This window comes from Oryzias latipes, chromosome 15, assembly GCF_053564925.1.
Source record: "Oryzias latipes strain Hd-rR chromosome 15, Olatipes_Hd-rR_3.1".
Classification (NCBI taxonomy): Eukaryota; Metazoa; Chordata; class Actinopteri; order Beloniformes; family Adrianichthyidae; genus Oryzias; species Oryzias latipes.
The window spans coordinates 2,979,174-2,994,429 of NC_136251.1; the positions used below are offsets into that span (position 1 = coordinate 2,979,174).

At 47.2% G+C, this 15,256-nt stretch overlaps 1 protein-coding gene across 2 annotated transcripts in view; it reads left to right on the forward strand.

Annotated features, from left to right (window-relative positions):
* Nucleotides 1–878: 878 nt before the first annotated feature.
* Nucleotides 879–15,256, forward strand: part of LOC101174615 (sodium/potassium/calcium exchanger 3) — a 30,444-nt gene continuing 16,066 nt past the window's right edge. The window contains exons 1-2 of one of the 2 annotated variants that reach the window (XM_023963091.2): nucleotides 879–1,183; nucleotides 6,734–6,853. In XM_023963091.2, the coding sequence (XP_023818859.1) occupies nucleotides 1,006–1,183; nucleotides 6,734–6,853 (298 nt within the window). In that variant the 5' untranslated portion in view covers nucleotides 879–1,005. Of the gene's footprint in view, nucleotides 1,184–6,733; nucleotides 6,854–14,557; nucleotides 14,704–15,256 lie in introns of those variants that run through there. The other variant, XM_078931659.1, reaches the window with a different exon arrangement.

Here is a 15,256-nt window from a genome sequence, read left to right on the forward strand (position 1 = left end):
TATCAAGCCAGCCCTAAACTATTTACGCTAAGGTCAGACTGAGTCTCAGTTCTCTTGATTCCTTTAGATGTCAGGCATGTAGATTTTCTTCTGAAAGAACCTACGTTTGATCAGAGAACCTTCAGGAGAACCTCAAACCTTTATCTCCATTGAGTTTCCGTTTGTCTTTGTCCATGCTGGCAAGACAGAGGACCTGAGTGAACTGAGGTGCCTCAGACAGATGGTCAGACCCTCCATCACTCCTGTTTTAGTCACACGGGGGGGGGGGGGTCACTTTCTCATCATGACATCTTCCTGAGAATCAGAATCTGTCATGAAGGAAGTGTGTTCTTGTGAGGACATGGAGGTCGTGGGTGTAATATGGGATGTGATTGGCTGTAGCTGCTCTGCTGCCTATGACGACCCAATCCACGCCGCCATCACGTCATAAGGGGAGGGGGGGGGGGTCTGCAGAGTAATCTTGGTTCTATTTTTAGTAAAAGGCTCTCAGTCTTCTGTCATGAACAGACCCGGGGGTCTCTGGACTCACGTGCGTGTGTGTTTGTGAGGGAGGGCGCACTAACACCCCCCCCCCCCTCTTCGCGCGTGCTCATGTTCTGTCTTCTGTTCATAGATTTGCTGTTTTTGTCAGGTTATTGTTGAGCCATTAAATAATCTCCACATTATTTAGATTTATTGTACTTTTATGAAAAAATAAACCTGTTTACATCAGTGTCAGCTGTTCCTCCAGCTGTTCCTCCAGATGTTTTGGTGAATCCTATGACTGATCATCTAACGCTCTTTTTAGTCGCCTTTTTCTTTTCATTTGAGTAAATCTTTCAGTCTGAACTTTTCCCTTTGATCTTTGCGGTTTTATCCGTCATGTTATGTAATGTCCCGCCGGATGTGAAGTTACGCTCAGCACAGTGAGTTTGGCGCACGCGGCTCCTCACAGCTGCGTGCGCGCGTGGACAGCCCTCCCCGCTGCTGCATCCGTTCCTCCGTTCTCCCGCGGAGAGGAGCGCCATGGCCCCCGATCAGGCTGCAGGGATGCCGGAGCCGCTCGCAGGAGGACAGACGCTGGTCCGGCGGAGGAGCGGGGCTCGGCGGAGGAGGCGGAAAGAGATGCTTGCCGTCCGCGTGTGCCTCGCGGGGGTCGTGCTGGGGCTCGCCGCTGGGCTTCGCTCGGTGTCTCACGGAGCAGGTGGGGCACTTTGAACGTTTTTGATCCGGGCTCCGTTAGAGAACGCGGCGTGCACCTGAAGTCTGCGCAGACAGGGGTAGCTGCGCAGACGCAGGCAGATGTGGGTTCGGACGTCTCTGTGAGAGCTCATGGATCTCTGTCAGGTCAGCAGGTATTCAGATGACTTACCGCACAGGGGAAGCAGAACCATCAGACTTCAGGGCTCCATGGACGAACAGATGCATGCAGCTGCACGTGCAGCCCTGCAGAGACGGATCTGGTGTCAACCTGTGGCTCTGTTTCTGTCCTTTCTGAACCAGTCATGTGTGAGAGCCTTTTAAGCAGCAAGGGTGGGGGCCAGATGTTTGTGATCTTGGGGAGCAGAGAACAGTTCAGTCATTCTTATCCCCTCATGAGAGGCTCAGCCTCCTGGTTGACAGCTGTCCCATCAGAGCAGGGACACCGGCGTGTCATCTGCAAACCCAGAGGTCCTGTGTTCAGAACAGAAATGCCCCCACTGTATCCATGACTTTGGGGTGACTCGGAAAAAGCCGGTCCATATCATAATTTTTCCACCATCATGTCAGAGGGGGATGTTTCACCCTAAGTCTGTGTCAGCAGACATCAGCACAGCTTTGTTCTGGTCTCAGAGTTCTGTGAACCTCAGCTGTTCCTCACTGTTGGGCTTCTTCACCAATGGGAAAGGGACACAAAGGAGAGCCTGCCCACCCCCCAACCGTCAGCAATAGTTGTGTGTGTGTGTGTGGGGGGGGGGGGGGCAGTGTGATCTCACCCATAGAAAATGGTTCAATTCTGGCTCCAACCAAATGAAATCAATTCAGTCGCCATTGTTGAGCGAGATGTTGCGAGTTAGCCGTGATTGGTCCAAGTTGATCAGAGTCCAGATATCTGATAAAGAAAACAATATTATGAAGAGTAAAGAGGATTATCAAGAACATGTTTAAAAAGATGTATCAGATCCAGAATGATTATTTTGACCAACAGAATGACTGAGTAACAGCTGTTTATTTCTATATAGAGAAGACTGGGGGTGGGGGTGGGGGTTGTTACTCAGTCCAGTTCTCCAAGCATTCATGGTTAATGTCCTGCCTCCCTAAATCACAGCCGGAAATACACTACAGTTGCTGGACCTTTCTATGAGGGGTGGGGTTGCGCCTAAGCCCCCCCCCCTTGTTTTCGAAACAGCAGAGGAGCCAAAGAGCCTGCGGAGCCCACCCCCTAATCCTGCTGCATGGGCGCCCCCCCTGTTCTGCAGGTTTACTAGTGTGTTTGCAGATCAGTTGTCTAACATCTGAGGGGTTTTCACCAACTGGACCCTGAGCTGCTCAAATCCCGTCCTGTCGCCTCGCCGCGTGAAACCCTCTGAGGCGAGTTTGGTTTTCTTTTTTTCAGCACAAAGTGACAGATCTGATGTTCATCTTTTTATTTGATGTAAAGCAGCAGCACAAAGTGAAGCAACACCTTGGCTGACTGAACCTTGCTGCTTACGTTAAACTGAGGACATCTGAAAACACACACCTTATCTGTGGGAGGAGCCACAGAGAAGGCGGTGCAAGAGCATCACAGGTCCAACATGATGCACAGCCAGAGGCAGCAGCTGGAGCTGAAGGAAGGAAGCCTCGATTCAAACTGTACAACGGAGTATTGAGCGTGTGTGTGTGTGGGTGTGTGTGTGTGTGGGTGTGCACATGTACATCAGCAGCTCCTTTTCCTAAAGTAGGTTAAATGTCGTCTGCTTCTGGGTTGAGCAGCAGAAATCTGAAGTCAAAGCTGGATTTTTTTGTGTTTGTTGTTGTTTTACTGCTCCTCATCTTCCTCCACAGTAATCTTCACCCCCCCCCCAGGCTTGCAGCGCTGCATGTAATTCAGCTGCATTTGGGTCAGCCTCCATCATCAGTGCAGCAGTCGCTTTCTTTCCTCTTGTTCTTCTGTGAGGCCCTACAGTTCTAGCATGTCTCTGTTCTAAGGCGCTCTCCTCTTCAGCACAGAAAGCCTGGAGCTGGTTTCTCACCGTCATGCTTCCTTCAGCTTTTGTGACCTTTTCAGATATTTTGATATAATATAGATTGTAAACATAGATTTGAGAGATTTCTTATCCTGACACAAAGTGCTAGCTCCTCCTGCAGCTCTCCTCACATCCTCCTGGCACTTTTCACGCAGAGTTCTCCTCTAAGCTCCTCTAAATATGGAGCAGAACTGTCATAGCCCTCAGTAAATGTGAGATTGATGAGCTGACAAAGACTCGATAAAGCTCTCCTTGACCCTCTGCATTCATGAGTCCATCTCTGGACCTGAGGAGGGCCTGGCCTCCATGTCTCCTCTGAGGATCTAACAGAACCAGGTTTCACTAAAGACAACCAAGATCCAGTTTGGTGCTCTGGTGATGAGAAGCAAAGATATGAAACGATTGAAACAGTAAAACTACATTGTGATCATGTGAACAACCTGCCTCTTAGTCTTTAAACCGTTTTAGACACATGATGTCTAAGGTTCCTTTGATGCTGTGGGATCCAGACCTTTTATTTGATTCAGATTTTCATAAACAGAAACACAAATAAACTCTGATGATTTTTTTTAAAAGGTTCTGCTGTCTCAGTCAGCGCTTCTCTCTCTGACACTCATCTCAGACTTCCTGCAGTACAACACTATAGACAAAGTACCATACTGAAGACAGAGTACCACACTGCAGACAAAATACCACGCTGAAGACAAAGTACCACACTGAAGACAGAGTACCATACTGAAGACAGAGTACCACACTGAAGACAAAGTACCACACTGAAGACAAAGTACCACACTGAAGACAAAGTACCATACTGAAAACAGAGTACCACATTGAAGACAAAGTACCACACTGAAGACAGAGTACCTCACTGAAGACAAAATACCAAACTAAATACAAAGTACCACACTAAAGACAGAATACCTCACTGAAGACAAAGTACCATACTGAAAACAAAGTACCACACTAAAGACAAAGTACCATACTGGGGACAAAGTACCACACTGAAGACAAAGTACCATACTAAAGAAAAAGTACCACATTAAAGACAGAGTACCACACTGAAGACAAAATACCACACTTAAGACAAAGTACCACACTGAAGACAAAGTACCACACTGAAGACAAAGTACCATACTGAAGACAGAGTACCACACTGAAGACAAAGTACCACACTGAAGACAAAGTACCACACTGAAGACAAAGTACCATACTGAAGACAGAGTACCACACTGAAGACAAAGTACCACACTGAAGACAAAATACCAAACTAAATACAAAGTACCACACTAAAGACATAATACCTCACTGAAGACAGAGTACCACACTGAAGACAAAGTACCATACTGGGGACAAAGTACCACACTGAAGACAAAGTACCATACTAAAGAAAAAGTACCACATTAAAGACAGAGTACCACACTGAAGACAAAATACCACACTGAAGACAAAGTACCACACTGGAGACAAAGTACCACACTGAAGACAAAGTACCACACTGAAGACAAAATACCACACTAAATACAAAGTACCACACTAAAGACAGAATACCTCACTGAAGACAAAGAACCACACTGAAGACAAAGTACCATACTGAAGACAAAGTACCACACTGAAGACAAAGTACCATACTGGGGACAAAGTACCACACTGAAGACAAAGTACCATACTAAAGAAAAAGTACCACACTGAAGACAGAGTACCACACTGAAGACAAAGTACCACACTGAAGACAGAGTACCACACTAAAGACAAAGTACCACACTAAAGACAAAGTACCATACTAAAGACAAAGTATCACACTGAAGACAAAGTACCACACTAAAGACAAAGTCCCACACTGAAGACGAAGTACCACATTGAAGACAGAGTACCACACTGAAGACAAAGTACCACACTAAAGACAAAGTACCATACTGAAGACAAAGTACCATACTGAAGACAAAATACGACACTGAAGACAAAGTACCATACTGAAGACAAAGTACCATACTGGGGACAAAGTACCACACTGAAGAAAAAGTACCAAACTGAAGAAAAAGTACCACACTGAAGACAGAGTACCATACTGAAGACAAAGTACCACACTAAAGACAAAGTACCATACTGGGGACAAAGTACCACACTGAAGACAAAATACCACACTAAATACAAAGTACCACACTAAAGACAGAGTACCACACTGAAGACAGAGTACCACACTGAAGACAGAGTACCACACTAAAGACAAAGTACCACACTAAAGACAAAGTACCATACTAAAGACAAAGTACCACACTGAAGACAAAGTACCACACTAAAGACAAAGTCCCACACTGAAGACGAAGTACCACATTGAAGACAGAGTACCACACTGAAGACAAAATACCACACTAAATACAAAGTACCATACTAAAGACAGAATACCTCAGTGAAGACAAAGTACCACACTGAAGATAAAGTACCATACTGAAGACAAAGTACAACACTAAAGACAAAGTACCATACTGGGGACAAAGTACCACACTGAAGACAAAGTAACATACTAAAGAAAAAGTACCACACTGAAGACAGAGTTCCACACTAAAGACAGAGTACCACACTGAAGACAAAGTACCATACTAAAGACAAAGTACCACACTGAAGACAGAGTACCACACTGAAGACAAAGTACCACACTAAAGACAAAGTCCCACACTGAAGACGAAGTACCACATTGAAGACAGAGTACCACACTGAAGACAAAGTACCACACTAAAGACAAAGTACCATACTGAAGACAAAGTACCATACTGAAGACAGAGTACAAACGGAAAACAGAATTTGATTTATTGCTGAAAAGAACAAATTTGAGTCATATCTCCAGGTTTGATTTGTTTTGTGATGCAGCAAATTCATATTTTGAATTTGTGTAATTTTAACAGGATATATTTTTGGAGAGCTAAATCTTTTAGTATATTAAAAATTTAAGGTTATCTTTTATTTAAAATGACAGAGTACAGAAAGATTTATTTTTTTGTTGTTGTAACGTTTACTTTATTTAGAAATTTTCATAGTATTTTTTATGGAGAGAAAATATAAGTTATTTAAAGTTTAAGTGGATTCATTCTGAAAATCAAATTTTCGGTCTATTTTTTATCCATAATTATGTTTTAAAAAGTTACGTTTTAAAAGTTTAGTTTTGTTCAATAAAGGTTTATCCTGTTCCGCTCAGGACCTTTAGCATGTTTTAGATTTTGGCCCCTGAGCAATCGGGATAGACACCCCTGTTCTATATTCATCATGTCCCTGCTTCTGTTTTCATTTGAGATGTTCTGAGCACAGACTTTTAGGAGCCTGTTAACTTGCAGACTAGAAGAGAGGACGTTGGGGTGGGGGATTCAGAAGACTGACCCAGATGATGCAGGGAGGGGTCAGATCATTACACAGGGCTGCAACTGGCACAAACCTCAGAAAACCTCAAATCTTCAATCATGAAAACTGTGGAAGAAATGAAGAAAAGTTTTCCTCTGAGCTCTAACTGAAAGCAGCTTACCCCCCCCCCCCCCCCATGTCTGTCTGGATCTCAGGAAAGCGTCTTCCCAGTTCGTTGGGTGTGGAGGAAGCAAAGTGGGAGAGCCGACATCTTCTACAGGAAGATGTGAAGTCTGAGCTTTTCTCAGAGCCAGAGAAAAACTGCACTGAACCAGGTGAGTTCGCCTCATCCTTAAGCCCCGCCCTCTGACCTTGCTGTGTTACTTCTCTCCCAAACCTGAGCAGGATGAGAGCTTCAGAAGTGCTGTGGTAAAGGTACACTCAAACAGGGAACAGTGTCCTTCATCAGTGTCCTCCTCGTGTTCGGAGGCTTTTTGAAAAATGCTTGACAGAGGAAAGCTGGTGATGTTGCTTTCACTTGTCAGGCAGATGAAAACATTTGGGTAGGTTGTTGCACTCACTGTAAGGAAGAAATACCAAGAGCTACGTTTTTTGTTTTTTCGGGGGGGGGGGGGGGGGGGGGGGGTTACAGGAGACTTGGATTGGGAACTGAGACCTAACTGAACAAATGAATTAAAACACGACAAAAAGCAAAACGAACTTCAGCACGACAGAACAAAACCTGAAGTATCACCTGACAAATGAGAAAAGACTAAAGCCTGGAACAGGTGGCCATTTGTGCAGAGGCAGAAAATAGGGCTGTAACGATTAATTGATTAATCAATTTCTATTCTACTGAGTCAAAATTTCAATCAAAACAAATCGATCTACACCATTAAATAAAAATTTTCAAAATGAGATAAATCAATCTTGAAAAATACCATTTGGATTTAGGCATGATAGGTTTATTTTAGTATGATGTAAAAAGGACCAGGTGCATCAGCGTACAACACACATGTGATGTCATCAAACACGGATCAGTCCATCATTCCAGTCCAATGTGTGGACAGACTTTGAATAAAGTCATGTGACCATCCAGTGTCTAGAATGTTCTAAGAATGTTCCCTTTGGATTCTTTGGATGTGGAAAAACAACAGTGGTGAACTTTAGGAAACTAACATGTGAATGAATTTGACATTCATTCTAGTTTACTTGTTTGTTTGGACACAGATTTCATTTCCACTTGATGATCTGGAAGAAATCCAAGAATCTGAAAACTGTTCAGTAGCAGGAATTTCTGTCTGAGTCTGACTGCTGCAAGTTTGGATGAAGATGATCTGGATCCACTTTAGGTCACTGAATCAGATTCATTTGGATCTTTCAAAATGAACCAAAACCAACTATGAATCGTATCGGTAACCACAAATTATGACATGAATTGAATTGTTGTTCAAATTGATCATTACAGCCCTAGCAGCAGGCAAAAAACTAAACAGAACCTGAAGACAAATCATCATCAAACCTCAGTTTTTACAGCTAGAAGTGCTGCTGAAAATATGTGATTTGCTCATTGTGTTTATGTTCATGTGTGTGTGTAAGTCTACATGTGTGTGTACATGCATGTGAGCGGGTGCATCTGCGAGCATGTGTGTAAACGTGTGCAGCTTTCCCTCACAGACGCTCAAACAAAGCTGTCCTCAGATTTAATGTTTCATCCTCTCTAATGGAGCTGAGAGCTCTTATGCAACCCTGGACTTCTTATGTAAGCATGGCAGTGGAGCTGGGGGGAATTTGGTTTTTTACCTTTGGAAGGACGACCTTCGAGGCTTGTTTAGGGTCGGCCTAGATATTAATCATATGAGGTGTGTGCACGTATAAACATGTATTTGTGTACTTTTAGAGACTAACCCCTAATGGGTGCAAATGGAAAGTACCTGTACCGCCAACATTTAAGCCCAGAGTCCACTTGTGTCTGCTGTGATTGCTCTGTTCAGTCCTCAGAGGACTCGGGTTCTGTATAAACATGTCGTGAATCTTTAAAGCTCTGATGCCCCCCCAACTCAAAAACCTCACAATATTGTGGTCTAAATACAAAGCAAGATAGAAAAGATTAAAGACACTTTTAGATCTGGAATACTACAAATTCTCCTTCTTTTCTTGGTGCTACACAAATGAAAAGAACGCAGTCTGCTGATCTTCTCTCACCCGTGAACAAGACCCCAAGTAACTTAAACTCTTCCCACCCGTGGCACTCCACCCTCCCTGGGAGGATAAATTACCTTTCTCCAGTCTCCAGAGATTTACACTCAGATGCACATAGATTTAGTGGTGCTGACCCTCATCCTAGCCGCTTCACATTGGGCCACAGACCGCCCAATTCATGCTGGAGGTCCTGGCATGATGAAGACAACAGGACAACATCATCTACAAAGAGCAGAGATGACATCCTGTGGTTCCCAAACCAGACCCCTCCGGCCCCTGGCTGCTTCTAGAAATTCTGTCCATAAAAATAATGAACAGAACCGGTGATAGAGGACAGCCCTGCCGGAGTCCAACATGCACCAGGAACAGGTCTGACTTATTGCCAGGTATGTGAACCAAGATCCTGTTCTGGTCATACAGAGACCGGACAGCCCTCAGTAAGACTCCCCAAAGTCCCAGAGCAACCCCTACAGGACACCACGGGGGACATGGTCGAACACTGTCTCTAAATGTATGCGTGTCTGTGTGAATGTTTGTGCCAGTGCATGTGTGTTTCTGTTGGTCTGTGTGTCTATATGTGTACGTTTACATGCAAGTGTGCATTTCTGATTGCGTGTGTCTGTATTTATATCTCTGTGAGTGTGCATGTGTGTGCCTCTGCTTGTGTATCTGTGTGCATATCTGGCTTTATGTGTGCTTCTGAGTGCATGTGCCTGTGTGAGTTTGTGTGTGTCTGTATTTGTGTATTGTGTGAGTGGGCATGTGTCTGTATTTGTGTGTCTCTTGTGTGTGCACATCTGGCTGAATGTGTGTTTCTGAGTGCATGCGCCTGTGTGCGTTTGTATATCTGGTGGTGTGTGTTTCAGAGTTCATGTGTTTGTGTTAATGGATAGATGGATGGATGATAGATGGATGGATGTGGTTTAGTGATCTAGTGTCAGAATTTCCCTTTTGGGAAGTGGAAAATCGGTACTCAAATTAGCAACCTGGCACTTGTATCCCCTCATTTCCCCCCACCCCCCCACAATCCATCTATCATCCATCCACTAACAGTTCAGTCTGATGCATTCTGTTTGCCTTTTAAGAACACACTAGAGAGTTTTGTCTTGATTGATGCTGCAAAGCTTCGTAAAGTGATTTCCCAACTTAAGAGTCAAACCTGTTTTCTTGATCCCATCCCCACCTCTCTTTTTAAGTCTGTGTCTTTATCCTGTGAGGAGGAACTCCTGAACATCGTCAATCGCTCTCTTCAGACTGGGATCTTTCCCACATCCTTAAAGACTGCTATAGTGAGACCCACTCTGAAGAAGAGCGGTTTAGATGTTTCAGATCTAGATAATTACCGGCCAGTGTCAAACCTGCCATTTTTAAGTAAGATTTTAGAAAAACTAGTTTTTATCCAACTAAATGATTTTATTAATAAAAATAATATTTTAGAAAAATTTCAGTCTGGTTTTAGATCCCATCACTCCACAGAGACGGCGCTGGTCAAGGTTATAAATGATCTCAGGTCCAATTTTGATGAAAAGAAAACATCCATCCATCCATCCATCTTCCTCCGCTTATCCGGGACCGGGTCGCGGGGGCAGCAGACTGAGCAGAGATGCCCAGACTTCCCTCACCCCAGCCACTTCCTCCAGCTCCTCTGGGGGGACCCCGAGACGTTCCCAGGCCAGCCGAGAGACGTAGTCTCTCCAGTGTGTCCTGGGTCTTCCCCGGGGCCTCCGCCCAGTGGGACATGCCCGGAACACCTCTCCAGGGAGGCGTCCAGGAGGCATCCGAACTAGATGCCCGAGCCACCTCAACTGGCTCCTTTTGATGTGGAGGAGAAGCGGTTCTACTCCGAGCTCTCCGCGGGTGACCGAGCTTCTCACCCTATCTCTAAGGGAGCGCCCAGCCACCCTGCGGAGGAAGCTCATTTCAGCCGCTTGTATTCGGAACCTCGTTCTTTCGGTCATGACCCATAGCTCATGACCATAGGTGAGTACTGGAACGTAGATCGACCGGTAAATTGAGAGCTTTGCTTTTCGGCTCAGCTCTCTCTTCACCACGACGGACCGATAGAGCGACCGCATAACTACGGACGCTGCTCCGATCCGCCTGTCAATCTCACGCTCCGATCTTCCCTCACTCGTGAACAAGACCCCAAGGTATTTAAACTCCTCCACCTGGGGCAAGGACACTCCACCGACCGAGAGATGGCAAACTACCTTTCTCCGGTCAAAGACCATGGCCTCAGATTTAGCGGTGCTGACCCTCATCCCAGCCGCTTCACACTCGGCCGCAAACCGCCCCAATGCACGCTGGAGGTCCCGGTTCGATGAAGCCAACAGGACAACATCATCTGCAAAAAGCAGAGAGGAAATCCTGTGGTCCCCAAACCAGATCCCTTCCGGCCCCTGGCTGCGCCTAGAAATTCTGTCCATAAAAACTATGAACAGAACCGGTGATAGAGGGCAGCCCTGCCGGAGTCCAACGTGGACCGGGAAAAGGTCTGACTTACTGCCGACTATGCGGACCAAGCTCCTACTCCGGTCATACAGAGACCGGACAGCCCTCAGTAAGGCTCCCCGGACCCCATACTCCCAGAGCACCCCCCACAGGATGCCACGGGGGACGCGGTCGAACGCCTTCTCCAAATCCACAAAACACATATGGACTGGATGAGCGAACTCCCACAAACCCTCCAGCACCCTAGATAGGGTGTAGAGCTGGTCCACAGTTCCACGACCAGGACGGAAACCGCACTGTTGTTCCTGAATCCGAGGTTCGACTATCGGACGGACTCTCCTCTCCAGTACCCTGGCATAGACTTTCCCAGGGAGGCTGAGGAGTGTAATTCCCCTATGGTTGGAACACACCCTCCGGTCCCCCTTCTTAAAGAGGGGAACCACCACCCCTGTCTGCCAGTCCAGTGGTACGGTTCCCGACCGCCACGCGATGCTGCAGAGACGTGTCAGCCAAGACACTCCCACAGCATCCAGAGACTTGAGGTGCTCAGGGCGGACTTCATCCACCCCCGGGGCCTTGCCACCGAGGAGCTCGTTGACTACCTCAGTGACTTCAGCCCGGGTAATGGACAGCCCCACCCCAAAATCCTCACTCTCCACTTCTTCAAAAGAAGGCGTGTCAGTGGGATTGAGGAGATCCTCGAAGTACTCCTTCCACCGCCCGACAATGTCCCCAGTTGAAGTCAACAGCTCCCCACCTGCACTGAAAACGGTGCCTGTGGAGAACTGCTTTCCCCTCCTGAGTCGCCGGATGGTTTGCCAGAATTTCTTCGAGGCCAACCGATAGTCCTTCTCCATGGCCTCACCGAACTCCTCCCAGGACCGAGTTTTCGCCTCCGCAACAGTCCGGGCCGCAGCTCGCTTAGACTGCCGGTACCTGTCAGCTGCCTCTGGAGTCCCGCAGGCCAGCCAGGCCTGGTAGGACTCCTTCTTCAGCTTGACGGCATCCCTTACTTCCGGTGTCCACCACCGGGTTCTGGGGTTACCGCCGCGACAGGCACCAGAGACCTTGCGACCACAGCTCCGAGCAGCAGCAGAGACAATGGAGGTGGAAAACATGGTCCACTCGGACTCAATGTCCCCAACCTCCCCCAGTACCTGTTTGAAGTTCTCCCGGATGTGGGAGTTAAAGACTTCCCTGACGGAGGGCTCAGCCAGACGTTCCCAGCAGACCCTCACAGTACGTTTGGGTCTTCCAAGTCTTTCCGGCCTCCTTCCCCGCCAGCGAATCCAACTCACCACCAGGTAGTGATCGGTGGACAGCTCCGCCCCTCTCTTCACCCGAGTGTCCAAGACACAGGGCCGAAGGTCACCTGAAACAACTACAAAGTCGATCATTGACCTCCTGCCTAGGGCGTCCTGATGCCAGGTGTACCGATGGACACTCTTGTGCTCGAACATGGTGTTCGTTATGGACAAACTATGTCGAGCACAGAAGTCCAATAACAAAACACCACTCGGGTTCAGATCAGGGGGGGCGTTCCTACCAATCACACCCCTCCAGGTGCCACTGTCATTGCCCACGTGGGCATTGAAGTCCCCCAGGAAGACAATGGAGTCCCCCGTTGGGGCACTTTCCAGTACCCCTTCGAGAGACACCAAGAAGGCCTGGTACTCCGAACTGCTGTTCGGCCCGTAAGCCGAAACCACAGTTAGAGACCTGTCCCCCACCCAGAGGCGGAGGGACATGACCCTCTCGTCCACCGGGGTGAACTCCAACACTTGGCGGCTGAGCTGGGGGCTCACGAGTAAGCCTACGCCAGCCCGCCGCCTCTCACCTTGGGCAACTCCAGAGTGGTAGAGAGTCCAACCCCTCTCTAAGGACTGAGTTTCAGAGCCCAGGCTATGTGTGGAGGTGAGCCCGACTATATCTAGACGGTATCTCTCAACCTCTCGCACCAGCTCAGGCTCCTTCCCTCCCAGAGAGGTGACATTCCATGTCCCAAAAGCCAGGTTCCATGATCGGGGTTTGGGCCGCCGAGGCACCCGCCCTCGACTGCCACCCAAACCACACTGCACCGGCCCCTTTTGAGGTCTCCTACGGGTGGTGGGCCCATGGGAGAGTGGTCCCACGTCGCTCCTTCGGGCTGTGCCCGACCGGGGCCCGTGGGAAGAGCCCCGGCCACCAGGCGCTCGCCTGCGAGCCCCGACCCTGGGCCTGGCTCCAGAGTGGGGCCCCGGTGACGCCAATCCGGGCGACGTAATCGGGTCCTCGTTGTTTCTTTTCATCAGGGGTTTCTGAACCGCTCTTTGTCTGGCTCGTCACCCAGGACCTGTCTGCCATGGGAGACCCTACCAGGGGCTTAAGCCCCAGACAGCTTAGCTCCTGGGATCACCCAAGCTCTCAAACTCCCCCACCACGTTAAGGTGGCGGTTCACGGGGGAGAAGAAGAAGAAAACATCTGTTTTAGTATTGCTGGGCCTGACTGCAGCCTTCGACACAGTTGAACGCTCCATTCTTCTAAACAGACTGCATGACATGGTTGGGATCACTGGAACTGTGTACAGCTGGTTTGAATCCTACCTCACAGGAAGAGATTTTATTGTCAGTGTAAATGATGCATCATCTGGGAGGCACGGACTGACATGTGGTGTGCCACAAGGTTCGGTCCTTGGCCCCACACTTTTTAACCTCTACATGCTACCGCTAGGTGATGTCATCAGGAGACATGGCATAAACTTTCATAGTTATGCTGATGACACTGATGACATATGTGGCTGTGTCTCCTGATGACATGGGACCCATTGATGACCTATTAAGTTGTGTTTTAGATATTGAAACATGGATGGGAGAGAACTTCTTAAAGCTCAATCAAGACAAAACTGACATTTTAATTGTTGGTCCTGAAGCTGAGAGAGAAAGGGTCCAATCCTATTTATCAACTTTTAATCTGAATGTGTGCAATAAAGTACAAAAACCTCGGTGCGATTTTAGATGCAGATCTTAACTTTGAAGCACACGCAAATCAAGTTACAAAGACTGCATTTTATCATCTTAGAAATATTGCCCGAGTGAGACCCTTTCTCTCACAAGCCAGTGCTGAAATATTAATCCATGCTTTTATAACTTCTAGGAGAGACTATTGTAATGCTCTTCTTTCTGGTGCTAAGAGAAATACTATAAACCGGCTGCAGCTTGTTCAAAACTCAGCTGCACGTCTTTTAACCAGAACCAGAAAGAAGGAGCACATTATTCCAATTTTGAAGTCTTTGCACTGGCTCCCTGTCAGCTTTAGGATCGATTTTAAGGTTCTTTTATTAGTTTATAAAAGTTTACATGGAACTGGACCCTCATTTTTATCAGATTTACTTTTAGTCTATGACCCTCCCAGAGCCCTCAGGTCCACAGGTGCAGGTCTGCTAGTGGTCCCAAAGGTCAGAACTAAAACCCACGGCGAGGCCTCCTTTCAACACTGTGGACTCGCCTGTGGAACAGCCTGCCTGAGGACGTGAGGGCTTCAGCCACTGTGGAGGTTTTTAAGAAAAAACTTAAGACACATCTTTTCAGTAAAGCTTTTACATAGTTTGTACTTGTCCACGTTTTTATTTGATTTGATAAAATGTTAACAGCTAATTTTAATTGTTTTTATTTTAAAGGAGGGATGTGTATGTGTTGGGTTTTTGTGTGCTTTATATTATTATTTAACTAATATATATATATATAAAAAAAAAAAAAACGCCCCTCTCACCCTCCGCAGGTGGTTTCTCCTCTAAGCACGGGTCCTCTACCAGAGGCCTGGGAGCTTGAGGCTCCTGCAGTATCTTAGCTGTTCCTAGCACTGCGCTTTTCTGGACTGAGAGGTCTGAGGTCTTTCCAGGTATCTGTTGTAGCCACTCTTCCAGCTTGGGGGTTACTGCCCCGAGTGCTCCAATTACCACAGGCACCACTGTCACCTTCACTTTCCAGGCTTTCTCCAGTTCTTCTCTGAGTCCCTGGTATTTCTCCAGTTTCTCATGTTCCTTCTTCCTGATGTTCCCATCGCTTGGCACTGCCACATCCACCACAACGGCTTTCCTCTGTTCTTT